This window comes from Nuphar pumila, chromosome 4 (assembly GCF_984573655.1).
Source record: "Nuphar pumila chromosome 4, dmNupPumi1.hap1.1, whole genome shotgun sequence".
NCBI lineage: Eukaryota > Viridiplantae > Streptophyta > Magnoliopsida > Nymphaeales > Nymphaeaceae > Nuphar > Nuphar pumila.
In genome coordinates, this window is record NC_143252.1 from 129,964,807 (window position 1) to 129,989,743 (window position 24,937).

General features: G+C 40.7%; 1 protein-coding gene across 3 annotated transcripts in view; it reads right to left on the reverse strand.

The window, feature by feature from the left end:
• The window catches only part of LOC149841046 (phosphoglucomutase, cytoplasmic 2), a 69,157-nt gene extending 47,313 nt beyond the window's left edge, over positions 1-21,844 (reverse strand). The window contains exons 1-4 of one of the 3 annotated variants that reach the window (XR_016431425.1): positions 21,713-21,835; positions 20,660-20,741; positions 19,723-19,778; positions 15,470-15,583 (exon numbers count right to left, since the gene is read on the reverse strand). Coding sequence is in view for 2 of the 3 variants with exons in the window: in XM_090003552.1 (XP_089859678.1) it covers positions 15,470-15,583; positions 19,723-19,778; positions 20,660-20,741; positions 21,713-21,793 (333 nt within the window). In the remaining variant the exon portion in view is untranslated. Of the gene's footprint in view, positions 1-719; positions 823-15,469; positions 15,584-19,722; positions 19,779-20,659; positions 20,742-21,712 lie in introns of those variants that run through there. The other 2 variants (XM_090003552.1, XM_090003553.1) reach the window with 2 other exon arrangements.
• Positions 21,845-24,937: the final 3,093 nt, after the last annotated feature.

Sequence of the window (24,937 nt, forward strand, 5' to 3'; positions counted from 1 at the left end):
TGTGACAGCAGCTATAATTTTAGCATCTGTTACTGAAGCTACTTGAGAAAATCCAGTTTGATTGGCATGAGTGACGAAGTATCAACTACAGCATTGGAGGCTAAAGCCTACGATCTTATTGCAATGGAACCTTATATGCATCTCGCATCTCAGGAAATGTGCCAAGAAGGAGATTCACTGCTAGGAATTCCCTGCTTCAGTAGCATGACCCCAGCAAGGCTCACACTATGCAGATCATCTAATGAACATGGAAACTTCACGATATATTTTGAGAAAGATACTGACTCTGTTGGGTTGGCGCAAGGGCACAGGTGATATAGATGCAGCAGTGTGGGGTTTACCGTTTTTCACAGTAAATCAGATTTGCTGCTCACATTTATTCTCATAGCCGATCAAATCTACTATTCAGACTGGTTTTGCAGCAAATCAAATCTGCTATTACAGCAGATCAGATTGACTATCAAAATTAGACCTGCTATGACAACTGATCATGAATCCACTGGGTCATCCAATCAATATATTGCTATGAATCGGAAAGCCAATTAAATAAAATGCTGATGCTATGTTGACAAAGCATAATGCAAAAAAAAAAAAACAATGATATGTTAAAATACGAATGGAATGACATGAATTGATGCCTATGAATTGGATGAATATAAATGAGGAGCAATGCGAAAATCAGAAATCACATAAAAATGAAGGTGCAAGCTGTACTCAACTGGAGATGGAGTCAGGCATGCCTCTAGCAATTTGGCAGTCATCAACTATAAACACTCTGTACAGAGAAGACTTCTGGGATAAACCCATATCCTCAAAGTGATCCATAACATTTTCAAAGTCAAAACCACCAACTGGACCTACTTCATACATACTAGAACTCTTTCCTAATTCATAAGCAATGCATGAATTGCAGGAACCACAAGGTCTGGGGTATTCAAAAGACTGGTAATTTAGAGCTCGTGCAAATATGCGCGCACATGAAATTTTACCTGTTCCATGAGGACCATAAAACACATAAAGGAGCCCAACTTTCTTCTGCATTACTGCATTAGAAAGAGCTTATGCCACCAAGTTTTGTCCCATTAAATCCATGAAGGTTTTTGGTACATATTTCTGTGTCAAGCTCCTATGCCTTTCACCAAGTATCAACTGACCAGATTAAAGATACTGTCCAAAATTGTGGTGATCACCAGATCTCGCTTCAGAAGCACGGTCAGAATCTCGATCTTGCTTCAAACGCTGATTGCCATAAATGTCCAGCTCCCCTGAGTAAACCCGAATCCAAGCACTTCCACTACTCCCTTGAGATCCTGATGGCTCATTTAACAGTGGTAGAACCTCTAAGTCAGATCTTTCAGCTGAGCCTGAGTGACTTGAACCGACAAGCATGTCTGGAGAATCCTCTCTTTGAGAACTTGTACGCATTTGTGGACTAGGGCCTTCAGCTTTTCTTAACCTAAAATCTGACAACCCGCATGAAAAATTCCGCCCTGCCATGTCAAGAAATGTTTTCCCCCTGTGATGAATCCTAGACTAATTCCATGGAATTCCACACCCATTCCTTGGAGCATGGGTAAGCTCAGTTTCATCACCCTCTTCCATAGGAACACTAGGTTTCACTAGAGATAATGAAGTTAAGGCATTTGAGGAAAGCTGAAGTGATACCGTCCCTTCAGACGAAGTGGATAACCTGTCTAACTCACATGAGAGGATGATGTTGTTGTGCCAATGGCGGCACCAAGAGGATTGGCAATAAAATCTATAGGCCACCTGAAAGATAGCCACCTCCCAGAGCAAGCATTGAAGCTGGAACTGCTAGTTCTGTAAGAGGTGTCAGACAACCTTTCCACGGTGGATTGCAAACAGAATTACAGGGGCCAGAACACAGAGGTCATCGATTGGCTCGGTTCTGAGTGCTTCTTATAACAAACAATCGTGTCTAACTAAAAAAATGGAATGAAAACAATAACCCCACTGCATATCAATTAGTGAAATGGATTAACGGGGATAAAAAATGGATGTCGATGATGCAGGGGATGTACTTAATCCCAGCAGCAGCCATATAGTGTTGAACCCAATCAACACTGTTGAACCGAATCAGCATCACCGAATATTCAAAGATCGTTGCTATGCACAGGATAAAAAAAAGAAAAGGGAAAAAAAAAATATACGCTTGGCTATGTAGCAATTACGAAAGACAGGGAAAGAAAACAGGGAATTAAAGGTTCAAAACAGGAAATCAATCAAATATAAATGAAAAATGGAAATTCACTAACAAGAATATAACAGCAAATACAAATGAAATACAGGTAAAAACACAATAACAAGAACGTGACAAGAAGTTAATCAAATAACAGGAATGTGACAGGAAAATAAATAGTGCAAAGTAAAGGACGCTGATGCAAAAGGTTCTCTAAAATTACATACAAGATTTAAATCCAGGATAATAGAATGTTGAGCTCACAGGAGATGTATGAGTTAAAAATACAATGGAAAATAAAACAAAAAAAAAAAACGACAGGATGAAAATCCATGAAAGGAAAATACAAATGCAAATCAAAACAGAAATATTGATTAGAGGTCACATAAATGTTAAACTGCTGAAATAAATAAAACAAAAAAAAGAAGTGTGTTGTAAAGGAAACACAGAGGCAGAAACAACTTACAAATTGTGCTAAAATATACAAAGAGAGATTAAGGAGATTTTGAAAGGGAATTGTAAAGAAGATAAAACGAATGACGGAACACAGATGTTCCATTAATGTTGCAATGGGTGGATCGATCCTGCTATATGCAGGTCGATCATGCCCCTGATGCCTTATGGTGAAGAAGAAAAAAAAAAAAGACAAAACTACAAAGGAAGGGATGCGGTAAAACCAAAATCCTTACAGAGAATCAAAAATAAAAGGGTAAGATAGTTACTTACCGTAGTGTAGCTTCTGAGATTGGAGATGGATCCGACTCCTTCAGTCAATCAAAAGAGAAAAGCAAAAGGGAAAAAAGGGGAAGAGGAAGAAGAAGGTAAAGGGGAAGGAGAGCAATCCGAGAGGGAGAAGAAGACTCGAGAATGTGTAAATGGAGAGGTGAAGAAGCGATGATCGTGAAAATGGGGAGGTGAAGAGGCGATGAAGAGCGACCTCTACGATGGTCGTTTTTATAAGGCAAGACCGTTAGAAAATTTTCAAGATGGGTCCCTTCAGGTTTTCAAAATTTTCAAAAAGAGGGTTCCTTTACAAGTTCTTTTCAGAAAGGGGTTTTAAACTAATATATTATTTTTTTGAAATCTTTCTATATTTTTTTGGTGTTTTTGAAAGAAAACTTTAGAAATGCGAAGGAAAAACAATGGATGAGTTTTTGAAACATCTTTGTAGAATATTTGTTTAAAAACTTGAAGTTTTTCACCAAATTCCAGAAACTTTCAGAAAACGGATCTGGATCCGGAGTTTTGAGAGAATACTCGAGTTTTGGATCTCGAATTGAGGAACAGAGAACAGTGGATCCAAATGGATATTGGATGAACTGTCTGAGCCATTCAGAAAGTTATTTTTTGTATTTTTAGAATTTTGAATTGAAAATTGGATAATAGGGCTCAGAATTGGATTGGGATATCAGATCCGAATCCGAAATTGGGTCAAATGTAAATTTTGATTTGGATTTCGGATCTTCAACCAATGAATCCGAGAAATAACTGGAATTTGATCAGAAATTGACCCAAATTATTCAGAAGATGGGGGCCCAGGGGCAAAAAGGAAATTTTCGCAATTTTTTGAAAAATTTGGGGTGTTCACACCCCCTGACCCTGTGCGTGGAAGCCATATGACAGCAAACCCATGAGCGGGAGCAGAGGGACCCTTGTGGATGGACCCTCGGGTCCAGACCGGACTTTGCGACAGCGGGACCCAGGCCTGGGTCTCGGGAACCATCCTTTGGGTCCCCGGGAGCGGGTCCGAGTTTCGAAGCCCCTTACCCGACCTACCCAGTTGGGTTTGGTTCGCGGTTTGCCCCGAATCAGACCCAACCTCCTACTTTTGAGCCCCAAAATGGATCTAATGTCGACCCAAACCTATATCGAACCCGAACGAAACTCCAGTTTGAATTTGAGTTGGGTCAGAACCAGACCCATTTTGTTACGGATCAAGGGTCGAGTTCAAACCAGGCCTTCTCACACCACAACTCGATCTGTGATCCTACCCATCCCATCCTGGGTCCGACGAATAGTTTAGGACTTGACCCGATCTAGATCAAATCGGGTGAATCATCCCAGTATTACACCAACCAAACCCAATCAATTAACTCATCCCCGATCCAGAACCCAGTATCATACCCGACTCACTACCCCTACCCTAACCCAACTCATAACCCAAACCCATATTATCCCGTTCCTACCCACCTAGAATCCGAGACCCGACCAACCCTTCCACCTTTAGCAGGACCCCCTGTCATACCGGTGCCTCAACACCGGCCGCAGATGGTTCTCACTCACAGGCGAGCCAGACCGAGGCAGTTTCCAGCGACCGCCATGCAGATTCAGCATGGACCGACGCGACTTGAGCGCCGACCACACATCATGGGAGTTCGTCAGCACCAGCCTTCAGGTGAGCAGTACCGTAAAGATGGTGATGAAGTAGTGTTGGATGATGACACATTCTGGAACGAGTTGTTAGTTTGGATCGTGGATCCGACCCGACCCACGATCCACCTCGAGATCCAGTGGTGGCATGTTTGTAATTAGTTCTTATTACCTGTGTAAAGTGTATTGTACCACTTATAAATATCAAGTGAAAAGGGAAAACCCTATTGCGCCGACTATTCCTCTCTCTCTCTTCTCGTTCTTTATTTCTGATATTTCTCTAACATCTGCAGGCTGTTATCTCTAACATCTGCAGGCTGATATTTCTGACATGGTATCAGAGCACAGGCGCAGAAATCGATCATCTGGAAGGCCTATAAGGACCAGTGCGTGAAAGGACGTAGGCTTTCTCTATCCCTTTTCTGATCTTTTCTCTGTTTCTCTAAATCATGTATCCCTATTTCTTCAGTTTCTCCTTTTTCCCTAATCTGATTTCACACGTTATTTCTTTTCTCCTTTTTTTCCCTAATCAGATTTCTTCAGTTTCTCCTTTTTCCCTAATCTGATTTCACACGTTATTTCTTCTCTTTCTTCAATTTGCGCATCCTTATTTCTATTTCGATTTCTTCTCTTTTCAAATCCTTTTTCTGGCTCACACGTTACACAGCATTGTTGTTTTTCTGTGCACACAGCATTGTTGTTTCTCTGTGTACACAGCATTGCTATTCCTGGCCTGGTTCACACGTTATGCAGCATTAAAAATTTTTTTAACGTGTGTGTGTGAAGATTAATTTCTGGATTACACGTCATTATATTTCTGTGCAATGTGTTGCTGATATCATTTTCAGCACACACAGTATTGTTGTTCTTCTTCTATTAATACATTGTTAAATACAGTTTTGTTCTCTCATTCTTCATAAAATCTATGGATTCCAAATTGAACCCTAGTTTTCTTACTCACCTCATGACCCACAAGTTATCACATGATAACTATTTGCTTTGGAAACGCCAAATTGTGCCTTTTATTCGCAGTCATGGTCTTTATGGGAATCTAGATGGACGATCGCCCGCCCCACCTACACATATCATGCAGAGGTGAAGACAGGAAGGTGAGTCAACTTCGAAGCACCAATCCAGCCTATGACATATGGGTACAACGAGATCAGACATTAGTCGCTTACATAACCTCCACACTTTCTGATCGTGTTTTACAAACTATCTTTGATGACCAATCCGCTGCCGAGTTGTGGAATGGACTAGCTCATTCTTTTTCTCAGGTTTCCGAATCTCGGGCTTTGCAACTCAAGTGAAAGTTCCAATCCATGCGAAAAGAAAAAAAATCCATTACAGAGTTTATGGGGGATGTCAGAGTGATTACAGATCAGTTAGCTGCCATTGGAAGTCCTGTATCAGATAAGGATATGGTACAACAAGTATTAGGTAGTCTTGGACCTGAATATCGCATGTTCTGCACGGCACTCCAGGTTGTCTCAGTCCTTCCATGTTTTGATGATCTTCAATCTAAGCTTTTGCAATATGAGGTCAGTTTAAATCAGGAACACGCGTCAGAGGATGCTCATCCTGTGATGATGACACATACGCCTATTCAAACAGGAGTTTCATTTACTCCCTCTCGCCCCAATGGAACATCTATGAACAGAGGAGGATTACTGCCTACACCAGGAGGAGGAGGTATTGGTTCAAGCAGTGTACCACGAGGAGGACGTGTTCCTACTTGTTTTCTATGTAACAAACGGGGACATGTTAAAGCAAACTGCTGGTATAATCCTCGGAACCGGAACAAATCAGGGAGGCCAGATAGTAGGCCAGGGCAGAAGGTCACTCATCAGTTTGCCCGTACTCCTCAGGGACAGGTTCTTCCACAGGACGTACAGAATATCCTTATGACTACTTTCAATCAGATGAACTTACGCCAAAATGAGGAAGGTATATGGTATATTGATTCAGGGGCAGCAGCACACGTTACTTCTGATGCAGGTAAATTTACCCACTTGACTCCTTACACTGGAAATGGCACTATAGTCATAGGAGATGGATCTCACCACCCCATCTCTTACACTGGAAATGTCTCCATTTCTTTGCCTGAATCTCAATTACCCTTGTCAAATGTCTTACTCACACCTGTTATTCAAAAGAATATTCTATCTGTGTCTAAATTAGTTGATGAAACAAATTCTTCCGTTGAATTTACTCCTTCTTCTGTTTATCTTAAGGATCTTCACACCAAGAAGACGCTCGTTAAAGGTGAACGGCGCGGGAACATGTACGTCTTTGAAGAATCTCATGTGCCTTTGAAGACGTCGTCTTCCGTAGCCGTGGCTTCTTCAGCTCCTTCTTTTCCAACATTTTTGAGTCGATCCACAGATCATAGTTCTTCATCTAGAGTCTTGAAACTTAATAAGCCAAACTTATGGCATCTTCGTTTGGGTCATTGTAGTCAAGTCTTTCTTGACAAGTTATCTGCTAAAGGTCTAATACCCGCAGTCAGTTTAGAGTCAAAATGTCCAAGTTGTCATTCATGCAAAAGTCATGTACTTCCTTTTCATAGTATCAATAAAAGAGCATCAAAGCCTTTTGAAATTATATGCTCAGATGTTTGGGGTCCTGCGCCCACTGCTTCTCTTTCTGGATCTCGATACTATGTACTCTTTATTGATTCTTACACTCGTTTTAGTTGGATTTACTTCATGAAAAACAAACATGAAGTTTTCAATTTGTTCAAACCGTTTCACGCACTAGTCCAAAACCAATTCAATACCAATGTTGTATATTTCCAGTGTGATGGGGGGAGAATACATATCCCATGATTTTAGTGAATATTTGAAAGAGCATGGCATTACACGTAACATTTCTTGCCCTCATACCCCTCAACAAAATGGAGTTGCTAAGAGAAAGCACAGGCATATTGTTGAAACAGCCTTGAGCATGATGCATATTGTGGGCATCCCTTTTTCCCTTTGGACCGAGGCTTTCCACACAGCTGTTTACGTTATCAACAGGTTGCCCATGACCATCCTTGAAGATAATTCTCCGTATTTTGTTCTTTGTAATTGTCATCCATCATATGAAGAACTACATCCTTTTGGTTGCGTATGTTATGTTCATATTGATCATTCATTGAGAAATAAGTTTCAAGACAGAGCTATACAGTGCAAGTTCCTTGGGTATGCAGATGACTATAAGGGATACAGGTGTTATGATCCTCATACAGGCAAAATTCGGATATCCAGAAATATTGTTTTTGATGATGAAAATTTTGACACTCTGGGTTCATCTTCCACAGATACACAGGACAGTTATGATCCTTGGCTCAGTGACTCACTTTTATATGACTCGTTGCCTCATGAGGATTCATCTTTATTGACAGACAATGAACCCTATACTTTTGATGTGGAACCACATATGGAAGACATTCCTCCTACAACAACATCCTCACGTTTTTCTGGTCTTGTTTATTCACGTAGAACTCACCCAGTCAATGCTGAGACTCCCCTACGACATTCCACTTGGGTTAGACATCCTATAGATCGTTGGGTAAGTTATAACAATTTCTCTTTGGATTTTCAAACATTTCTAACCAGAGTGTCCAAAGAAACAGAACCTTCCTCCTTTCATGATGCTGTAAATTCTCGTGCCTGGGTAGAGGCGATGAATGAGGAAATGGAGGCATTGCATGAATGCAACACATGGGAAATTGTGCCAAGGTCATATAACAAGAATGTTGTAGGATCCAAATGGGTGTACAAGATCAAGCACAAACCGGATGGCAGTGTTGAGCGCTATAAGGCTCGCCTGGTTGCACGAGGCTTCACACAGCAATATGGGCAGGATTACGATGAAACATTCAGCCCAGTAGTAAAACTGGGCACAGTCAGGATTGTCATTGCGTTGGCATTACAACATGGATGGTCACTCAGTCAACTTGATGTTAAAAATGTTTTTCTGCATGGTGAACTAAAGGAAGAAGTTTACATGGAGCAGCCAACTGGATATAGCATGCATGATTCATCAAATTGGGTATGTAAACTTCGACGTTCTCTTTACGGATTAAAACAAGCTTCTCGATCTTGGTTTGAAAGTTTTTCCACAGAGATTCAGCATCATGGTTTTAATAAAAGTGTTCTAGACCATTCATTGTTCATCTTCAAAAGTGGTTCAGCTATTGTTTGGGTGCTTATATATGTTGATGATATCATTATTACCGGGAGTGATGAGGATCACATATCTTGGGTTAAGTCTATGCTGATGGCTAAATTCAAGATGAAAGACTTGGGTTCCTTGCGATATTTTTTGGGTGTGGAAGTTGATAGTCGACATGAGACTATTACATTGAGCCAACATAAGTACACTATTGATATTCTCCTCGCTACGGGGGAGAATTGTAAACCAATTAGCACACCTTGTCTTCTAAATCATAAGTTAAGTGCTAAAGAAGGCACCACTTATCATGATCCTACTTTGTATCGTCGAGTTGTAGGGATGTTACAATACTTAACATTCACTAGGCCTGACATAGCATACTCTGTCAATCAGGCTTCTCAGTTTATGCATGCTCCTACAGATGCATATATGGAAGCGGTAAAAAGAATCCTTCGGTATTTAAAGGGTACGATTGGAGATGGTTTGATGTATAACAAAGACACAGATTATACGTCAGGACATCGACTATTCACCTACACAGATGCGGATTGGGCTGGTGATCCTGATGAGCGCAGATCAGTTTCAGGGTATTGCATCCTTATCGGCAATAATGTTGTAACATGGAGTAGCAAGAAGCAAAAGGCAGTGGCGCGATCTAGTACTGAAGTCGAGTATCGTGCAATGGCAGCAGGAACAGCTGATGTTACGTGGGTGAGACACCTACTGCAAGAATTACAAGAACCAATCTCGTCCTCTATGCTTCTTTGTGATAATCAGAGTGTTATTAATATTGCCTTCAATCCCATTCTTCATTGTCGCACGAAGCATATCGAAATCGATCAACACTTTGTTAAACAAAAGGTGGAAGAAAAAGAAATTGAACCCGCATATGTTAGGTCAGATATGCAAGTTGCTGACATTTTTACCAAAGGATCATTCACTCATCAGTTTTGGGCACTCAAAGACAAGTTGAACATGATCAAAGACCATACTCAACTTGAGGGAGGCTGTTAGTTTGGATCGTGGATCTGACCCGACCCACGATCCACCTCGAGATCAAGCGGTGGCATGTTTGTAATTAGTTCTTATTACCTGTGTAAAGTGTATTGTACTACTTATAAATATCAAGTGAAAAGGGAAAACCCTATTGCGCCGAGTATTCCTCTCTCTCTCTTCTCGTTCTTTATTTCTAATATTTCTCTAACATCTGCAGGCTGATATCTCTAACATCTGCAGGCTGATATTTCTGACACGAGTATCCTACAGGAATGGTGGAGACTCGTCAACAGAGAGCACCAGAGCATCCCTCCACCTACGGGGTGAAGCTAGACCTTCCGGAGTTCGCAGGACGATTCGATGCAGAGCAGTTCTTCGATTGGGCCTATGTCGTACAGTTTTTCATTCGACTTCCACATTGTAGCTGAACATCGTCGTGTCTCTCTAGCGTCCACCCTGTTGAGGGGCCTAGCGCAGACATGGTAGGTTGAGCTGCAGAGGTCGAGGGAGCGGCAGGGACTAGAGCGCATACAGACATGGGAGTAGATGCAAAGGTTGATGCAATCTAAGTTCGTGCTGTCAGACCATGCTGAGAGAGTCTACAAGGAGTACTTGACCCTGCGTCAAGGCACCCGTACTGTAGCGGAGTACACTGCTGAGTTCCATCATCTATCCCAGAGTTACCAGTCAAGGAAGCGGGAGCGGGAAGCGATACGGGAAGCGGGAAGCGATACGGGAAGCGGGAGCGGGAAGCAAGGCACTTTCAAAATTTTAGGAAGCGGGGGACCACTTACAAGAAAATTCTGAACCGTCTCGGAAGCGACCTAGAAAGCGAACCGGAAGCGACCTAGGAAGCGAACCGGAAGCGAGGGGAAAGCGAAAAAAATGAAAAAAATGGGGAAGAGAGGGAGAAGTGTGGGGGAAACGTGGGGGAAGTGCGCTTCCCATAAATGGGAAGTGCGTTTCCCATAAAAGGGAAATGTGCTTCCTATAAAAGGGAAGCGCGCTTCCCAAAAAAGGGGGACGCTTCCCCTCACGCTTCGGAAGCGCGACGTTTCGCGCTTCCCCTTTTACTTAGGCGTTTCTGGTAACTCTGGTCTATCCCTACGAGTGCAGATCGAGGAGACTACCCACCAGCAAGTCACAAGGTATATTTCTGGTCTCTGTCCTGCTATTTTTGACGATTTCAGTTGTGTCACAGTCGAGTCATTAGATCAGGCAAGCAGTTATGCCATGAATGTGGAGGAAAAATCGAAAAGGCTGGATTATAGAGTCTCCCGCAGTGACCAGTCCAGTCGACCCAAGTCGAGTTTCCCAACTAGGAGAGCGAGCTCCCCTTGAAAAGAAGACTTAAAGTTCACCCCTCGAGTAGACCCTAGCAAACCCGACCAGTCAGGACCCGCATACCATACCAGATCCAAGGTCAAGCCTAGTAAGTCTACCATCTGTTGTTTTAGGTGTCAGGAGTTGGGACATATGGCGCCCAAGTGCCCCACCGTGAGCAAGAATGCCTATTTCATCGAGGGTATTGTTGAGTCAGCGTCTGATAGTGAGAGTGAGGGTGAGTCATTGGTTGGAGAGGATGACGAGAGGGAAGTCGTAGAGTTCGACGGGAACGTCGAAAATTTGTTATCTATCTGTCATGTTTTGACCACACCCCGAAAGTCGACCCCTGCAAAATGGTTGCAGAATAACATTTTTAGAATCCGGTGCAATTGCGAGGGGCATGCATGTGATGTTATAATTGATACTGGGGCGTGTGAGAATATGGTGTCCGAGAGTGTCGTGTCCACCTTGAACCTGAAAACGAAAAAATTGTCCCAACCGTACAAGATGGCATGGTTCAAAAGAGGAAGCGAGGTTCTTATCACCCAGCATTGTCTAGTTTGGTTTTCCATGGGGGAGCATTACCACGATGAGGTGTAGTGTGATGTAGTCCCTATGAGTGCGTGTCACATTCTTTTGGGACGTCATTGGCAGTTTGATCGCAAGACCATTCATGATGGCCGTAGGAACACGTATTCATTTATTTTTAAGGGTCATAAAATAATCCTTCTCCCTATCAAGGAGATTGGTTTTTCCACTGTGGATAAGCCTGAGCGAGTTCCTCGGCTCGCGGGCCTATCCTGCCGGACTTTCTTGAGCCATTGTAAAGAGGATGGTTATTGTTATGCCCTGGTGGCTAAGCCGACTACGAGTACGTCGTTGCCCGTTCCCGCGGACATTACGCCCCTTATTGAGGAATTTTGTGATATTATGCCAGACGACCTTCCCGATGGTCTACCTTCGATGAGGGTGGTACAGCATGCCATCGATTTTATCCCGAGGTCGAGTTTACCTAACCTCCACGCGTATCGCATGAACCCATCCAAGCATGCCGAGTTGTTGAGGCAGGTTCAAGAGTTAGTGCAAAAGGGTTTTATTCGTGAGAGTGTGAGCCATTGCGCAGTGCTCGCCCTGCTCACTCCTAAGAAAGATGGGTTCATGCGCATGTGTGTCGACAATAGAGCGATCAATCGCATCACTGTCAAATACCGTTTTCCCATTCCTCGTTTGGATGATATGTTTGATATGTTGGTTGGTGCATCTATTTTCTCCAAAATTGATTTAAAAAGTGGGTACCACCAAATCCGTATTTGGGAGGGGGATGAGTGGAAGACGGCATTCAAAACACGTGATGGATTGTATGAGTGGTTAGTCATGCCATTTGGGTTATCAAATGCCTTGAGTACTTTCATGAATATGATGACCCAAGTGTTGCGTCCTTGTATGGAGAAGTTTGTCATTGTGTATTTTGATGATATTTTGATTTATAGCTCGTCGTTGTCTGATCATTTGAGTCATTTGTGTCAGGTCTTAGAGATTTTAAGGAAGGAAAAGTTGTATATCAATGCCAAGAAATGTGAGTTTATGACGTCAAGTGACGTATTTTGGGGTTTTATTGTATCGTCTGATAGAGTTAAGGCAGATCCCGCCAAGGTCCGTGCGATTGTAGAATGGCCTACCCCAAAGACTATAGGAGAGATCCGTAGTTTCCACGGGTTAGCCACTTTCTACCGTCGTTTTGTGAGAAACTTCAGCACCCTCATGGCCCCTATCACAGAGTGCCTAAAGGGGACTAGTTTCCATTGGACGTCTGCCGCGAGAAAGGCCTTCACGCTCATCAAAGAGAAAATGATTGGTGCCCCCGTCTTAGCCCTTCCTGATTTTAGCGCAGTCTTTGAAGTTGAGAGTGATGCCTCTAAAGTGAGAATTGGTGCAGTCTTGAGTCAGAACCGCAGACCCATTGCTTTCTTTAGTGAAAAGTTGACTCAAGCCAGGTGACAGTACTCCACTTATGATGTTGAGTTTTATGCCATGGTACAAGCCCTTTCATTATCGGAGGCATTATCTCATTTATAAGGAGTTTGTCTTGTACACGTATTATGAGGCGTTGAAGTATTTGAATAGTCAAAAGAAGTTGAGTGCTCGTCATGCCAAGTGGGTCAGTTTCTTGCAAGATACACATTCACTATTCGCCATCAATCAGGTACTCTAAAAAGGTAGCTGATGCACTTAGCAGGAAGAATAGTTGTTTGATGACTATGTTAGTGCAAGTCATTGGGTTCGAGTAGTGCAAGGAGTTGTACCCGACGGACCCTGATTTCCAGCAAGTCGGGGAAAGGTGCCTCTCCCCTGATAGCACAATTGACCCACGGTTTAGTATACATAACGGTCACCTTTTTTGAGGTAATAAGTTATGTGTGTTTGTTTTCTCTCTTAGACTCCAATTGATTTCTGAGTTACATGAAGGGGGACTAGTCGGGCGTTTTTGGACATGATAAGACGTTCGCTCTATTAGATGAACGCTACTTTTGGCCCAAAATGCACAAAGATGTTAAGTTTGTTCAAAGTTGTCGAGTGTGTCAAGTGTCCAAAGGTCGACGTCAGAATAGTGGTTTGTATACTCCGTTGCCCATTCCTGAGCGACCTTGGGAGCATGTGTCCATGGATTTTATTGTGGGTCTTCCTAGAACCCCGCGTCGTTTTTATTCCATTTTAGTTGTGGTTGACCGATTTTCCAAAATGGATATTTTTGTCTTGTGTAAGCGAACCACTAACGCCTCGTTAGTAGCTTCATACTATTTTAAAGACGTGGCCCGCTTTTATGGATTGCCTCACACGATCACCTCAGATCGTGACACACATTTTATGAGCCATTTTTGGAAATCGTTATAGACCTTATTGAAAACCAAACTCCAGATCAATAGTGCTTACCACCCACAAACCGATGGCCAAACCGAAGTTGTGAACCGCACCCTAGGGAACTTGTTAAGGAGTCTAGTGGGAGAGAATGTCAAAACATGGGACCTAGTATTGCCTCAAGCCGAGTTCGCATATAACAGCTCCATCAACTGGTCCACGGGCAAGTCTCATTTTCAAGTGGTTTATGGTCGGTCACGCACCCATGTAGTAGACCTAGCACCTGTGTCCAGTATCCCAGCCCCAGACGCATTTGATGCCATTGAGTACATGCGTGATATCCACAGACAGGTCCACACCAAACTTGTTGAAAACTACGAAACCTATAAAGCTTTCGTAGACCAAGGTCGTCGAGATGTCCAGTTTCAAGTTGGTCAGTTAGTATGGGTTTACTTGTGTCCCGAGCGTTTTTCAGTGGGTACTTATGGCAAGTTGCGTCCTAAGAAGTATGGTCATTTTAAGATTCTTCGACGATTGGGTCTGAATGCTTACCTCCTTGAACTGCTCGAAGATTGGCACATTTCGCCTATCTTCAATGTGTCTGATCTATATGCTTACTGTGGAGACAACAAGTCGTCAGAGCTGACTTCTTCCCAACCAGGAGAGAATGATGCAGAGCAGGACCGGATCGAGTCTGTACCACATGACCAAGGCAGGGCCAGGGAACCCGATCCAATGGAGGTGGACGATCGGACCCAGGAGGTGGATCCGATCGTAGGTAAGGTGCATTGGCACAGGGACGTGGCCTTGCGTACCTACGCCAGACAAGGGAAGACCCGAACTCCAGACAAGGAACAGCCCAAATCGTCACCGATCCAGCTCCAAACTGAAGACGTCTCGAGTCCAGGACCAGACTCAAGACTCGGGTCCACTTGCAGCCTTTAAATAGGCCACTCTAGGGTTGCGTGCAGCAGAGAACATTGTATTGAGAGCCTTTTTTTTTACATTCTGTCAGCAGCAGCCATTCTTTTACAGCATTTGCTTGTTTTTATTTTTTCTGTTTCCAGTCATTCTACTTTCATTGTTTTAGTTAAATCCCTTGAATCAAATTCAAACACCGTGTATTTCACGGCGTCAATTGTTACTTCTTTCCTGCCATCGCACGACCGTGGGGTCGTGCTCTTCATCGTCAGCGCCTAAGTGAAGCGCGACAACCGATCTCCCGCTGCATCAAATAACGCACCTTGTGACAGCCGATTCTTCACTGCATCAAATACAATGTGAGCATTTTACAAATAAAGGACGTATATCATTCAAAAAAAGATGAAGGACAAGGTTGACCACATTTGACACAGGTCTAGTTGTGCCCATGAATTTTCATGGCATGTTGGATGTTGTATTTAGTGTAGTTGTGTCAACACAGGACACATATGCTTAGTGAAGTGTCCATGTCACAGGTTAAAATACAAAACTTAATTACAAAAATATAGTTGAAAACTTATAACTGAAGAATCATGGAAACTAAATGACAGGCATGTTAAGCGGAAACAATTTTCATACATCTGGACCAACACGTTCGCGTATTACAGCTGAAACTGCAGGTGTTGAGAGAAGCCCATTCTGCCCCACCCAAACACGTCTTACACCATTTGCAGCTGCCATTTTAATTATTATCTGCATTTTGATAGAACACCATAAGTTTTAAAACTTTGAATACACAGCTGATGACTTGAGGCTTGGATAAGGAAATAAACATCATCTCAAAGAGAAATTTGAATATAAATAGTGTTTTATATTATTCACGTAAATACTTGGACAAATGCTTCAAAATTATATGATTCCAAATCACAGGGTGGACAATCTAATTTGAAATCACATGAGAAGTGCATAAAATGACACCTAATGTGATTTTGAATCTCAATGCCTCGTTTTCTCACATTTGCTTGAATGTGAGAATTGGGGCAAAGGAGAACCATTCTCTCACCATTGTGAGAGAACAACTCTCATTTGAGGCCAAGCAAACGTGGCCATCATGTTCATATTAAGGTGGGTAAACATGTTCAATGAAATCAATATGCATCGTAAGTGGTATATATAAAAGTACATCATGTACAAAAGACAAACTACAACTAATGTTGCTACATGATTACCAAAAATCAGGCACATCTTGAAAGAAAGGGCACCAGTCAAGAAACAACCACAACCTAACATATTAGTAAATGCATGGCACTCAATCTCTACATTTTTGCTCACAAGGAAATTGTCATTCAGTGGCAATAAGAGCAAAATTCTGGTCATCACGATGAGACAAGATAAATGACTGAATCAAAAAATGCAGAACAAAATGACCTCATTCTTACCATTGCAGAAAGCAGAAGCTTTCAGTTTTATACCTCTCAGCCTAATAAGATGACATATCAAAATTAGGTAAAAATGGAGTTCTGGGCATATCCATCATACCATTATATTCATGGTTATACTTATACAATTTTGGCATCATCTGTCACTTCCTAGAAAGGTACCAGCAACTGGTGCCTCATAATCCATGTCACCAAGGTGCTCCTTAACCCATGTTAGGCAATTACAGTTTTGAACATGATCCTATGCAATTAATTGAAATTGCTAAGATGCCTCACACCTAAACCTGCAGCATTTTTAAACTGCTGAGTTGAACAATCTCATATTGACTAATACTACCGAGGTTTAGCCACATACATACAGATGCTGGTATGTGGTACAACATGATTATGGCTGGCATGGCCATGCTTGAAAACCCAGTGACTTGGGACACTGTCACACTGCTCATCTGGCTTGAGACTTGCTCGGGTATTGTTAACAGCATAAATGCTTCTAACATCAATAAACAAGTCAAATAACATTAAGCTAAACCACAACTAACCTACACTTGGTAACAAGAAATTGAGCAACTAAACTAGTGCACATTGTATGACATGAATAACTATGAAGACCAAGGCAAAAATAAAAAACATCAAGCAAACAAGATGTTCAAGTCCAACATAATAAGATTAATTAAGAACGTCAGAATCCAGAAAATACACTTGTAAAGTAATTATCCATTTAACATTTACCAAAAACATATGATTATCGTGTCTCAATGAAAGCAAACAAAGAAAAACTAGTAGTCCGTTGTGTAACTTTCATATTTGATGATACTTCAAAATCCTTAGTTTTAAAAGGATATACATATGTTGCAACATGAACTCACCATTCACAGAATGATGTTAGAGTTATCATAAATACTAAAGCAATATTGTATCTAATACATCACCAATCACTATATATTAAAATAAAATAAAAAGCTAAATATTTCAATCAATGCTATGAGATGACATCATATATATTTTGCTCTATGTTACTTGGACACTGGCACAGGTGTCAGTGTCAAACACAGGTACAAAGTGTTGGACACGGCAAGTCTTGAAAAACTAAATAGTTGGACATGGCTATAGATGGTCCTAGACCCCCTTAAAAAACATACAAGTGTTTTTTGTTTAATCTAAACCCATGGATGTGATCTCTATGCTTTATTTAGTAGAAAACATGTATTAGTTTAAAAAAATCATGTTTAGAAGTGCTTTAGCTCAACAACAAAAAAATCAACAGTTCATATTACAACAAAAACTTGATTAACTAAAATTCAAGAATTCTTGTTAAACTGATTTGATCCAAACCATGGTTTTTAGTGAATAAGTAATGATAAACCCATCCACAGGTTTGGATTAAGAAAAAAAAACATGCAAGTAAGTTTCTTAAAGGGGTTTGGGACCGTCTGGGAGATAAATGGTCCGGAAGCTACACATTAATATATGTGTGTGTGTGTGTGTGTGTTGTGTGTGTGTGTGTTGATCTGGGACCATTTGGGAGATAAATGGTTTGGAAGCTACACACTACTATATATATATATAGTAATGTGTAGCTTTTAGACCATTTATCTCCTAGACCATCCCAGACCCCTTAAAAAAACATACTTGCATATGGTTTTTGTTTAATCTAAGATTCTAAACCCATAGATGTGATCTCTATGCTTTATTTAGTAGAAAATATGTATTATTTTTAAAAAAAATCATGTTTAGAAGTGTTTCTAGCTCAAAAAAAAATAACAATTCCCATTACACCAAAAACTTGATTAACTAAAATTCAAGAATTTTTGTTAAATTGATTCAATCCAAAGCATTGTTTTAGTGAATAAGTAATGATAAACATATCCACAGGTTTGGATTAAGCAAAAAAAACATGCAAGTGCATTTTTTTAAAGGGGTTTGGGATGGTCTAGGAAATAAATGGTCTGGAAGTTACACAATACTATATATATATATATATATATATATATATATATATATATATATATATATATATATGGTGGTTTTGTACTATAATACCATGTGGTGGTACATACTCTTGTTTGCATAGAACTAGGCATCAAATGGTAAATCTAACCATACAAATATGTTTAGCATGATTTCTTTAGTATAAAAGAAGGTTTTATCATGATTGATACACCATAAGATTCCATTTTTGAGACTGAAAATCAACGACTCACAATTCATGAAAAAGGGTGGTTTAAAAATGGCATTAAACAACATATTTGAGTCAACTTTAACACATGAAAATAATAAATAGAATATACTAAACATGATCCAATGGTTAGATTTTGCTTTTGGAGTTTAGATCTATGTAAATCAAGTGTGTACCACCATAAGCTATAGTGGTACAGTACCACCATAGAAGTGCCCATATGTATATATATATATAGAGAGAGAGAGAGAGATGTGTGTGTGTATAATATCTCTGTATATATGTATGTATTACGTGTGTGTTCGTGTGTATAGAAAGAGAGAGAGTGAGAGAGAGAGAGAGAGAAACCTTGTCTGACTCAACGAGTCAAACCGAGTAAGACTTGGCCAAGTCTTACTCGGTTTTGCTGGTTCTCGAGTCCATGCACTAAGTTAACAAAGTAAATTAATGATTCAGGTTAACTCAGAGGAGCCAACAAGTCAACCTGCTGGGTTATGAAAGGGTATGACATGGTTGTTTTCAAAAAGAAGGGTGTGAAGGTGCATCCCTGTTGTGTACATTCAACACAGGCACATGCAATGCTGATAGAGAAGTCCAGTAACAAAATGAAGAAAAAGTGCAGAAAATATAAAACATAAATGATAAATGCAACATTATATTATAAGCAGGGTCAAAAGAGATAGCTGGATGGTTAGGTCCAACTGTCATAAGTTAAGAGATGACTCATAACCAAGGGTGTTGTTTTCGAATCCCATGGGGCTTATGCCCCAGATTGCCTATCAAACAAATAAATAAACATATATATAGAGAGAGAGAGAGAGCAAAAGCATCAACACAGACATGTTGGACATGTTGAAGTACCCATGGTACATAGAATCAATCTATCAACAAAACCAAATGAGTGACAATTATTCATACTTCTCTCTCTCGCACGCAACCCCCCCCCCAAACACACACACACACACACACACACACACACACACACACACACACACACACACACACACACACACACACACACACACACACACACACACATGTACATAAATATATGTATTGATTGAACGACATGGGGAGGCAGATTCATGGAACTACTTTGAGAATATAAATCAGAGGAGATGAATCATTTCATTTTCCCTCTTGCTCATGAATGACACCTAAAGGAAGTTGCACTTGTCTATTAGATCCTAATGCTAGAAAAAGAAAACAAATAGGCAAGATGTAACCAGCCAATGAATAGAATGTTCAAGCTCAAAGAAAAATATAAACAAAACTACCTGAATGGCATCTTTTGAGAAGTAACGGCCATCACCAGAGACAACAATCGTGGCACCTACATTCCACATCAAAAAAAATAGCATCTGCAGGACAGCAACAGAACACCAAGGAAACAAGCAGATCATATGAAAGAAGATTGATCAAAGAAATCACAAAAAATGCACGTCCTCATCTTGTAACCAGATGTCAGATGACAGGTATCAACCGCTTAAAGAAACTAGGGATCATTTGCTGTATCTTTGCTCATTTTTCACTAGATCAATATTGCAGCTAAGAGATATATTGTCCAGGATGTGCTTGCACACCATTTACCCTTGAGCAATAGAATAGAGTTGATGAATCAGGTCATAGATGTTCATGCCCAAGTCACATATCATAACCTAACCGACTCTTAACATAGGCAAAAATAAATGCACATGGAGGCATCTCCCAGTCTCCACCCAACAAATACATTTACAAACTCACACCTTACACGTCTTATTAAATGGAAAATAGCCCACAAAAGGATGGAATATGGATAGAAGAAACAGGATATTAAGCCAAAAAAAAACTATATGAAGCAAGAAAATTGACATGCAGTGGGCAGGGTTGAACCGTACATTCTACAAAGATTCATTTAAAGTATAAAACAAAATCTGTAACACACTAGAACAGTCACAATTTCTGTTTCGTTGGGTTGGGATTGATTTCATACTCATAAAGCTGACTTCATGTAGATGGGAAAACACCCAACAATAATTATGATTTATGCTCCAAAACATTTCTCTAGAAGAACAGGAAATATGAAACTGGAATCTTCTTAAGCTGAACAACTTGAGAAAACATGAAATGGATCTTAAAAATGCAAACAGTGGGGGCATATTCTTTGTCTGAGAAACAGAAATATGATTGTCAGGCACAGAAAAGAAAAAGAGACAAAAAAAAACAAGAGCTTGCCTTTTACTTTGTCATCAGGAAGAGCATTAAAAGTTGCTTGAACAAAATTTTGCAAGTAATTTGGCTGCTGAAAGACCGTCACCTGGAAAGGGAAGAAAGGCGCATTAAAAATATTGACTAGAAAGTAGGATGCACATAAAGAAGCATAAGCGCAAATGCTTTTTGCCTAAAGGAAATGATGGGAAGAAGTGAGAAAAACAACATTGTGCGTGCAACCAGTGAAAACATATGGGGCTTACCGATGTTTACTGCCATTAGTTAAACACAATCTTTACATGTCTGTTCGCCTGCACCGAGAAACATCCCCACAGATAAGGCTTCTGCAGAAGGTGTTCCAGCAGAACACAATCTCATCTCTCCAATGGGAAATCATTTTGCTGTAACTCCATGGAGTAGAGGGGATGGGGTCATGTGCTCAATAATATAGCAAACAGAATCAAGACTACAGATTCACTGCAGCCTAGCATCAATGGTTTACTGAACCTAATGGTATCGTGCAAACCCTCCTCGTTCCAATGGTTCGAATCGAAAAAAAAAAAACTCGGATGTTGCTAAGTTCCTCTGTGGGCAAAACAGTTTCTAAATGCCGCATTTTGATTTGTTCATAGGTGGTAGTCGCTTTCCGTTAGATCTACTATTAGTTAGATTCGATTAAGTGATTATCATCGATTTCCAGAGAACCATCCGAATGGGTCTTAACTGCTCGGTCGATCGAAAAAGTCAACCGAAAAGAGGGCGGCCCAATGTACAGATCGAACACTCAACACACTACAAAAGGTACTCAGATCACGTCATTTCGCGTCAGATAATTCATCAGGATAACATGGTTTTCCAGACTATATATATATATATATATATATATATATATATTATGGAAGAAACATCAATATATCTCTACCGAGACTGTGAATTGAAGAAACACACACTCAAGGTCAAGGATAACAAACGGTTCGGCCAAGAACAAACGATCACGGTGAACGTGGAAAAAGAGAAGGACGAGGATTAGATCAAGAGAAAATAGAAAAGCGGGTGCATTCGTCTCTGTCGCTTTACCTTCTTCCTGAGACCGGAGGTCCCAGGCTTCTGGCCATCGAAGGGGGTTGTTTCCTTCCTCCTGATGTTGAACACCACCATCTTCTCTTTTCCTCTCCTTTCAGTTCGAAACTACACTGCGATACACAAGCAGTGGCGTAGCAAAAAATATATATATTTGGTGTGATAGTCAGGGGCAGCGCTCCCTAAAATTTTTTTTAGATAAAATAAAAAATGGCTGCAATTATTAATAAAAAAACTATTTCATATGGACAAATCAAACTATTTTCTGCAGTCAGGACTGGGTTGGGCTACAAAAATGGATAAAAATCTATTTCCTAAAGAATCAGGGTTGGGCTAGAGCTGGAATTTAAAAAAAATATATATATATATATACTGTTTCGGGAGGCTGGACTTCGCTACAGCCCAGTCCTGCCCCCGCCCCCCACCTACGCCTCTGTACACAAGCAATGCATTCTGAGCCAAGAATTCAAGACGCTTATGAAAGTGGAAATAAAAGAGTGAGGAATATGAGGAGAGGAGTAGCTCACACGCTAAGCGCGCACGGGAAAGAGATGCTAGCGTGCAAAGGCGTAGCTAGGGGGGAGGGGGCACCTGCCTCCCGAAACAGTTTAAAAAATATATTTTTTAAAGCCCAGCCCTAGCCCAACCCTGATTCCATATGAAATAGATTTTTATCCATTTTTGTAGCCCAGCCCAGTCCTAGCTCAGCCCTGACTGCAGCAAATAGTTTGATTCGTCCATATGAAATAGATTTTTATTAATAATTATAGTCATTCTTTATTTTATCTTAAAAAAATTATTTTGGGGGCGCTGCCCCCGACTATCACACAAAAAAACAAATTTTTGCTACACCCATGTTTGCCCCCCCCCCCCCTTTACATGAATCCTAGTTACGCCACTGCTAGCGTGCGTGTGTGGGTCGTTGATGAAATCCCGAACAAATAAAGCCAAAATGATAAGACGAGGAGTCTAAGAAGGAGTTCATTGTTCACCCGACTGATTAATAGAGATGTAGAGAGAGAGAGTGAGGATTAGAATGAGCAGCTGACGGTGACGAAACAACGCCTCTTTATCACACCGCTTCATTCGGATCTCGTGTGGAACCGTTCTAGAGAAGGTTTCAACAGTTGTCTTTTTTTTGTTGTTGAGGAATAGTAGATAGCAATGTTGTCAGTATCGGTATCCGGCCTTATATTGTTTGGCCAATGATTCAGGTGAATCGGCCCGATACTCAGGTGAATCGTTCTGAATTTGGCTAAAATAATTAAAAAATATTACGTGTCAATCAGATGTTAACATCGTGTTAAAGTTAATAAAATAATTTTAAAAAATAATTTAAGAATTTTTTATATTTATTAAGAAAAACCAAGCATGTTGATTACTGCCAGGATACAAGCTGATACGTATTGTTCGGATGACGGCCTAAGTCATAGGGACATTGAAGCAGGTCATATGCCCCCCCCTCCCGAACATGCAGGTGCATCTTTGCAGGTATGAATAAGCGCCACATATGTAAGCACATGGGGCTTGTATCATCGTGTGTGTCAGCATCAATTAGCATCAGAGTTGCAAAGACTTAAGTACCCTTTCTCGCCATGAAACGATGATTCTAAAATGGACAAAAATTTATTTCATCCATAAAAGGGAGGATGATCTTAATTTTTTGCCCTAAGTAGTAAACTTCTTTTCTGTAACAGGCACTCCTCGCAATATTTCACTGTAAACATTTTGGACCACCATTTGACAACACACCATCTATTGTAACAGGAGCTCCCTTTGACGATACACCATTTGTCATCGTTTGTTGTCGTCGGAGCGTCCTTTGTCGTTGTCTATTGTCGCTAGAGTACCCTTTATCATCGTCTATTGTCGTCGGAGCACCCTTTATCGTTGTTTGCTCACAAAGAAATAATTGAACTACCAGAAGAATCAACATTTTGTCTATTATTCATCATGATACCATGATGCAAGCGTCAAACTAAGTAGACAAAAAACAGTGATTTACATAAGAGATAATGGTAGTAACGTCGAACTGAGTAGAAAGAGAAAATCGATTTACAAAAGAGATCAGATCAGAGAGTAATGATTTACAGTAAAAATCATATCAGATACTAGCTATTTACAGTACAAATCAGATCAAAGAGTAGCAATTTATAGTATAAATCAGATAAGAGAGTAGCGATTTACAGTAGAAATAAGACCAGAGAGTAGCGACTTACAGTAAAAATCAGATTAGAGAATAACGATTTACAGTAAAAATCAGATGAGAGAGCAACGATTTATAATAGAAATTAAATCAGAAAACAGCAATTTCTACTGTAAATCGCTACTCTCTTATATGATTTATACTGTAAATCGTTACTCTCTGGTCGGATTTCTATTGTAAATCATTATTCTCTTATTTGTTTTTTACTATAAATTGTTACTCTTTAATCTAATTTCTACTGTAAATCGCTACTCTCTTATCTGATTTCTACTATAAATTAAGGATGGGAGTTGGGCGAGGCAGAGGACAAGGTCTTCACCCCCGCATCGTCTCAAGATTCAAACTTTTGTTCCCGCCTTCATGCCCGACGGGGATGGATTTTAACCTCCACCCCTGCCTTCATCGTCGTCTGATGTCCTCCATCCTCAGTTCAAACGGGGATGAGTCGGGGCGGGATATTGAGGGGAAAAGTGACGGGGATGGGTCGGGCGGGGATAAGGCACGGACGGAGCGAGGCGGGGAAAAGTGTACGTCCATCCCCGCCTCTATCCCCGAACGGGGATGGATTTTAACCTTCGTCTCCGCCTCCACCCTTGTTTCATACCCTTCATCCCTGGTCCAAACGGGGTAGGGCCTCGACTTCCCTCGGTCCATTGCCATCCCTACTGTAAATTGTTACTCGCTGATCTGATTTTCACTGTAAATCGTTATTCTCTGATTTGATTTCTACTGTAAATCGCTACTCTCTTATCTGATTTATGTTGTAAGTCGTTGTTCTCTGGTCTGATTTCTACTGTAAATTATTACTCTCTAATCTGATTTTTATTGAAAATCACTACTCTCTGATCTCATTTCTACTATAAATTGCTACTCTTTAATCTGATTTTTACTGTAAATCGCTACTCTCTGACCTGATTTTTACTATAAATCGTTACTATCTAATTTAATTTTTACTATAAATCACTAATTTCTGAACTAGTTTCTATTGTAAATCGCTACTCTCTGATCTGATTTTT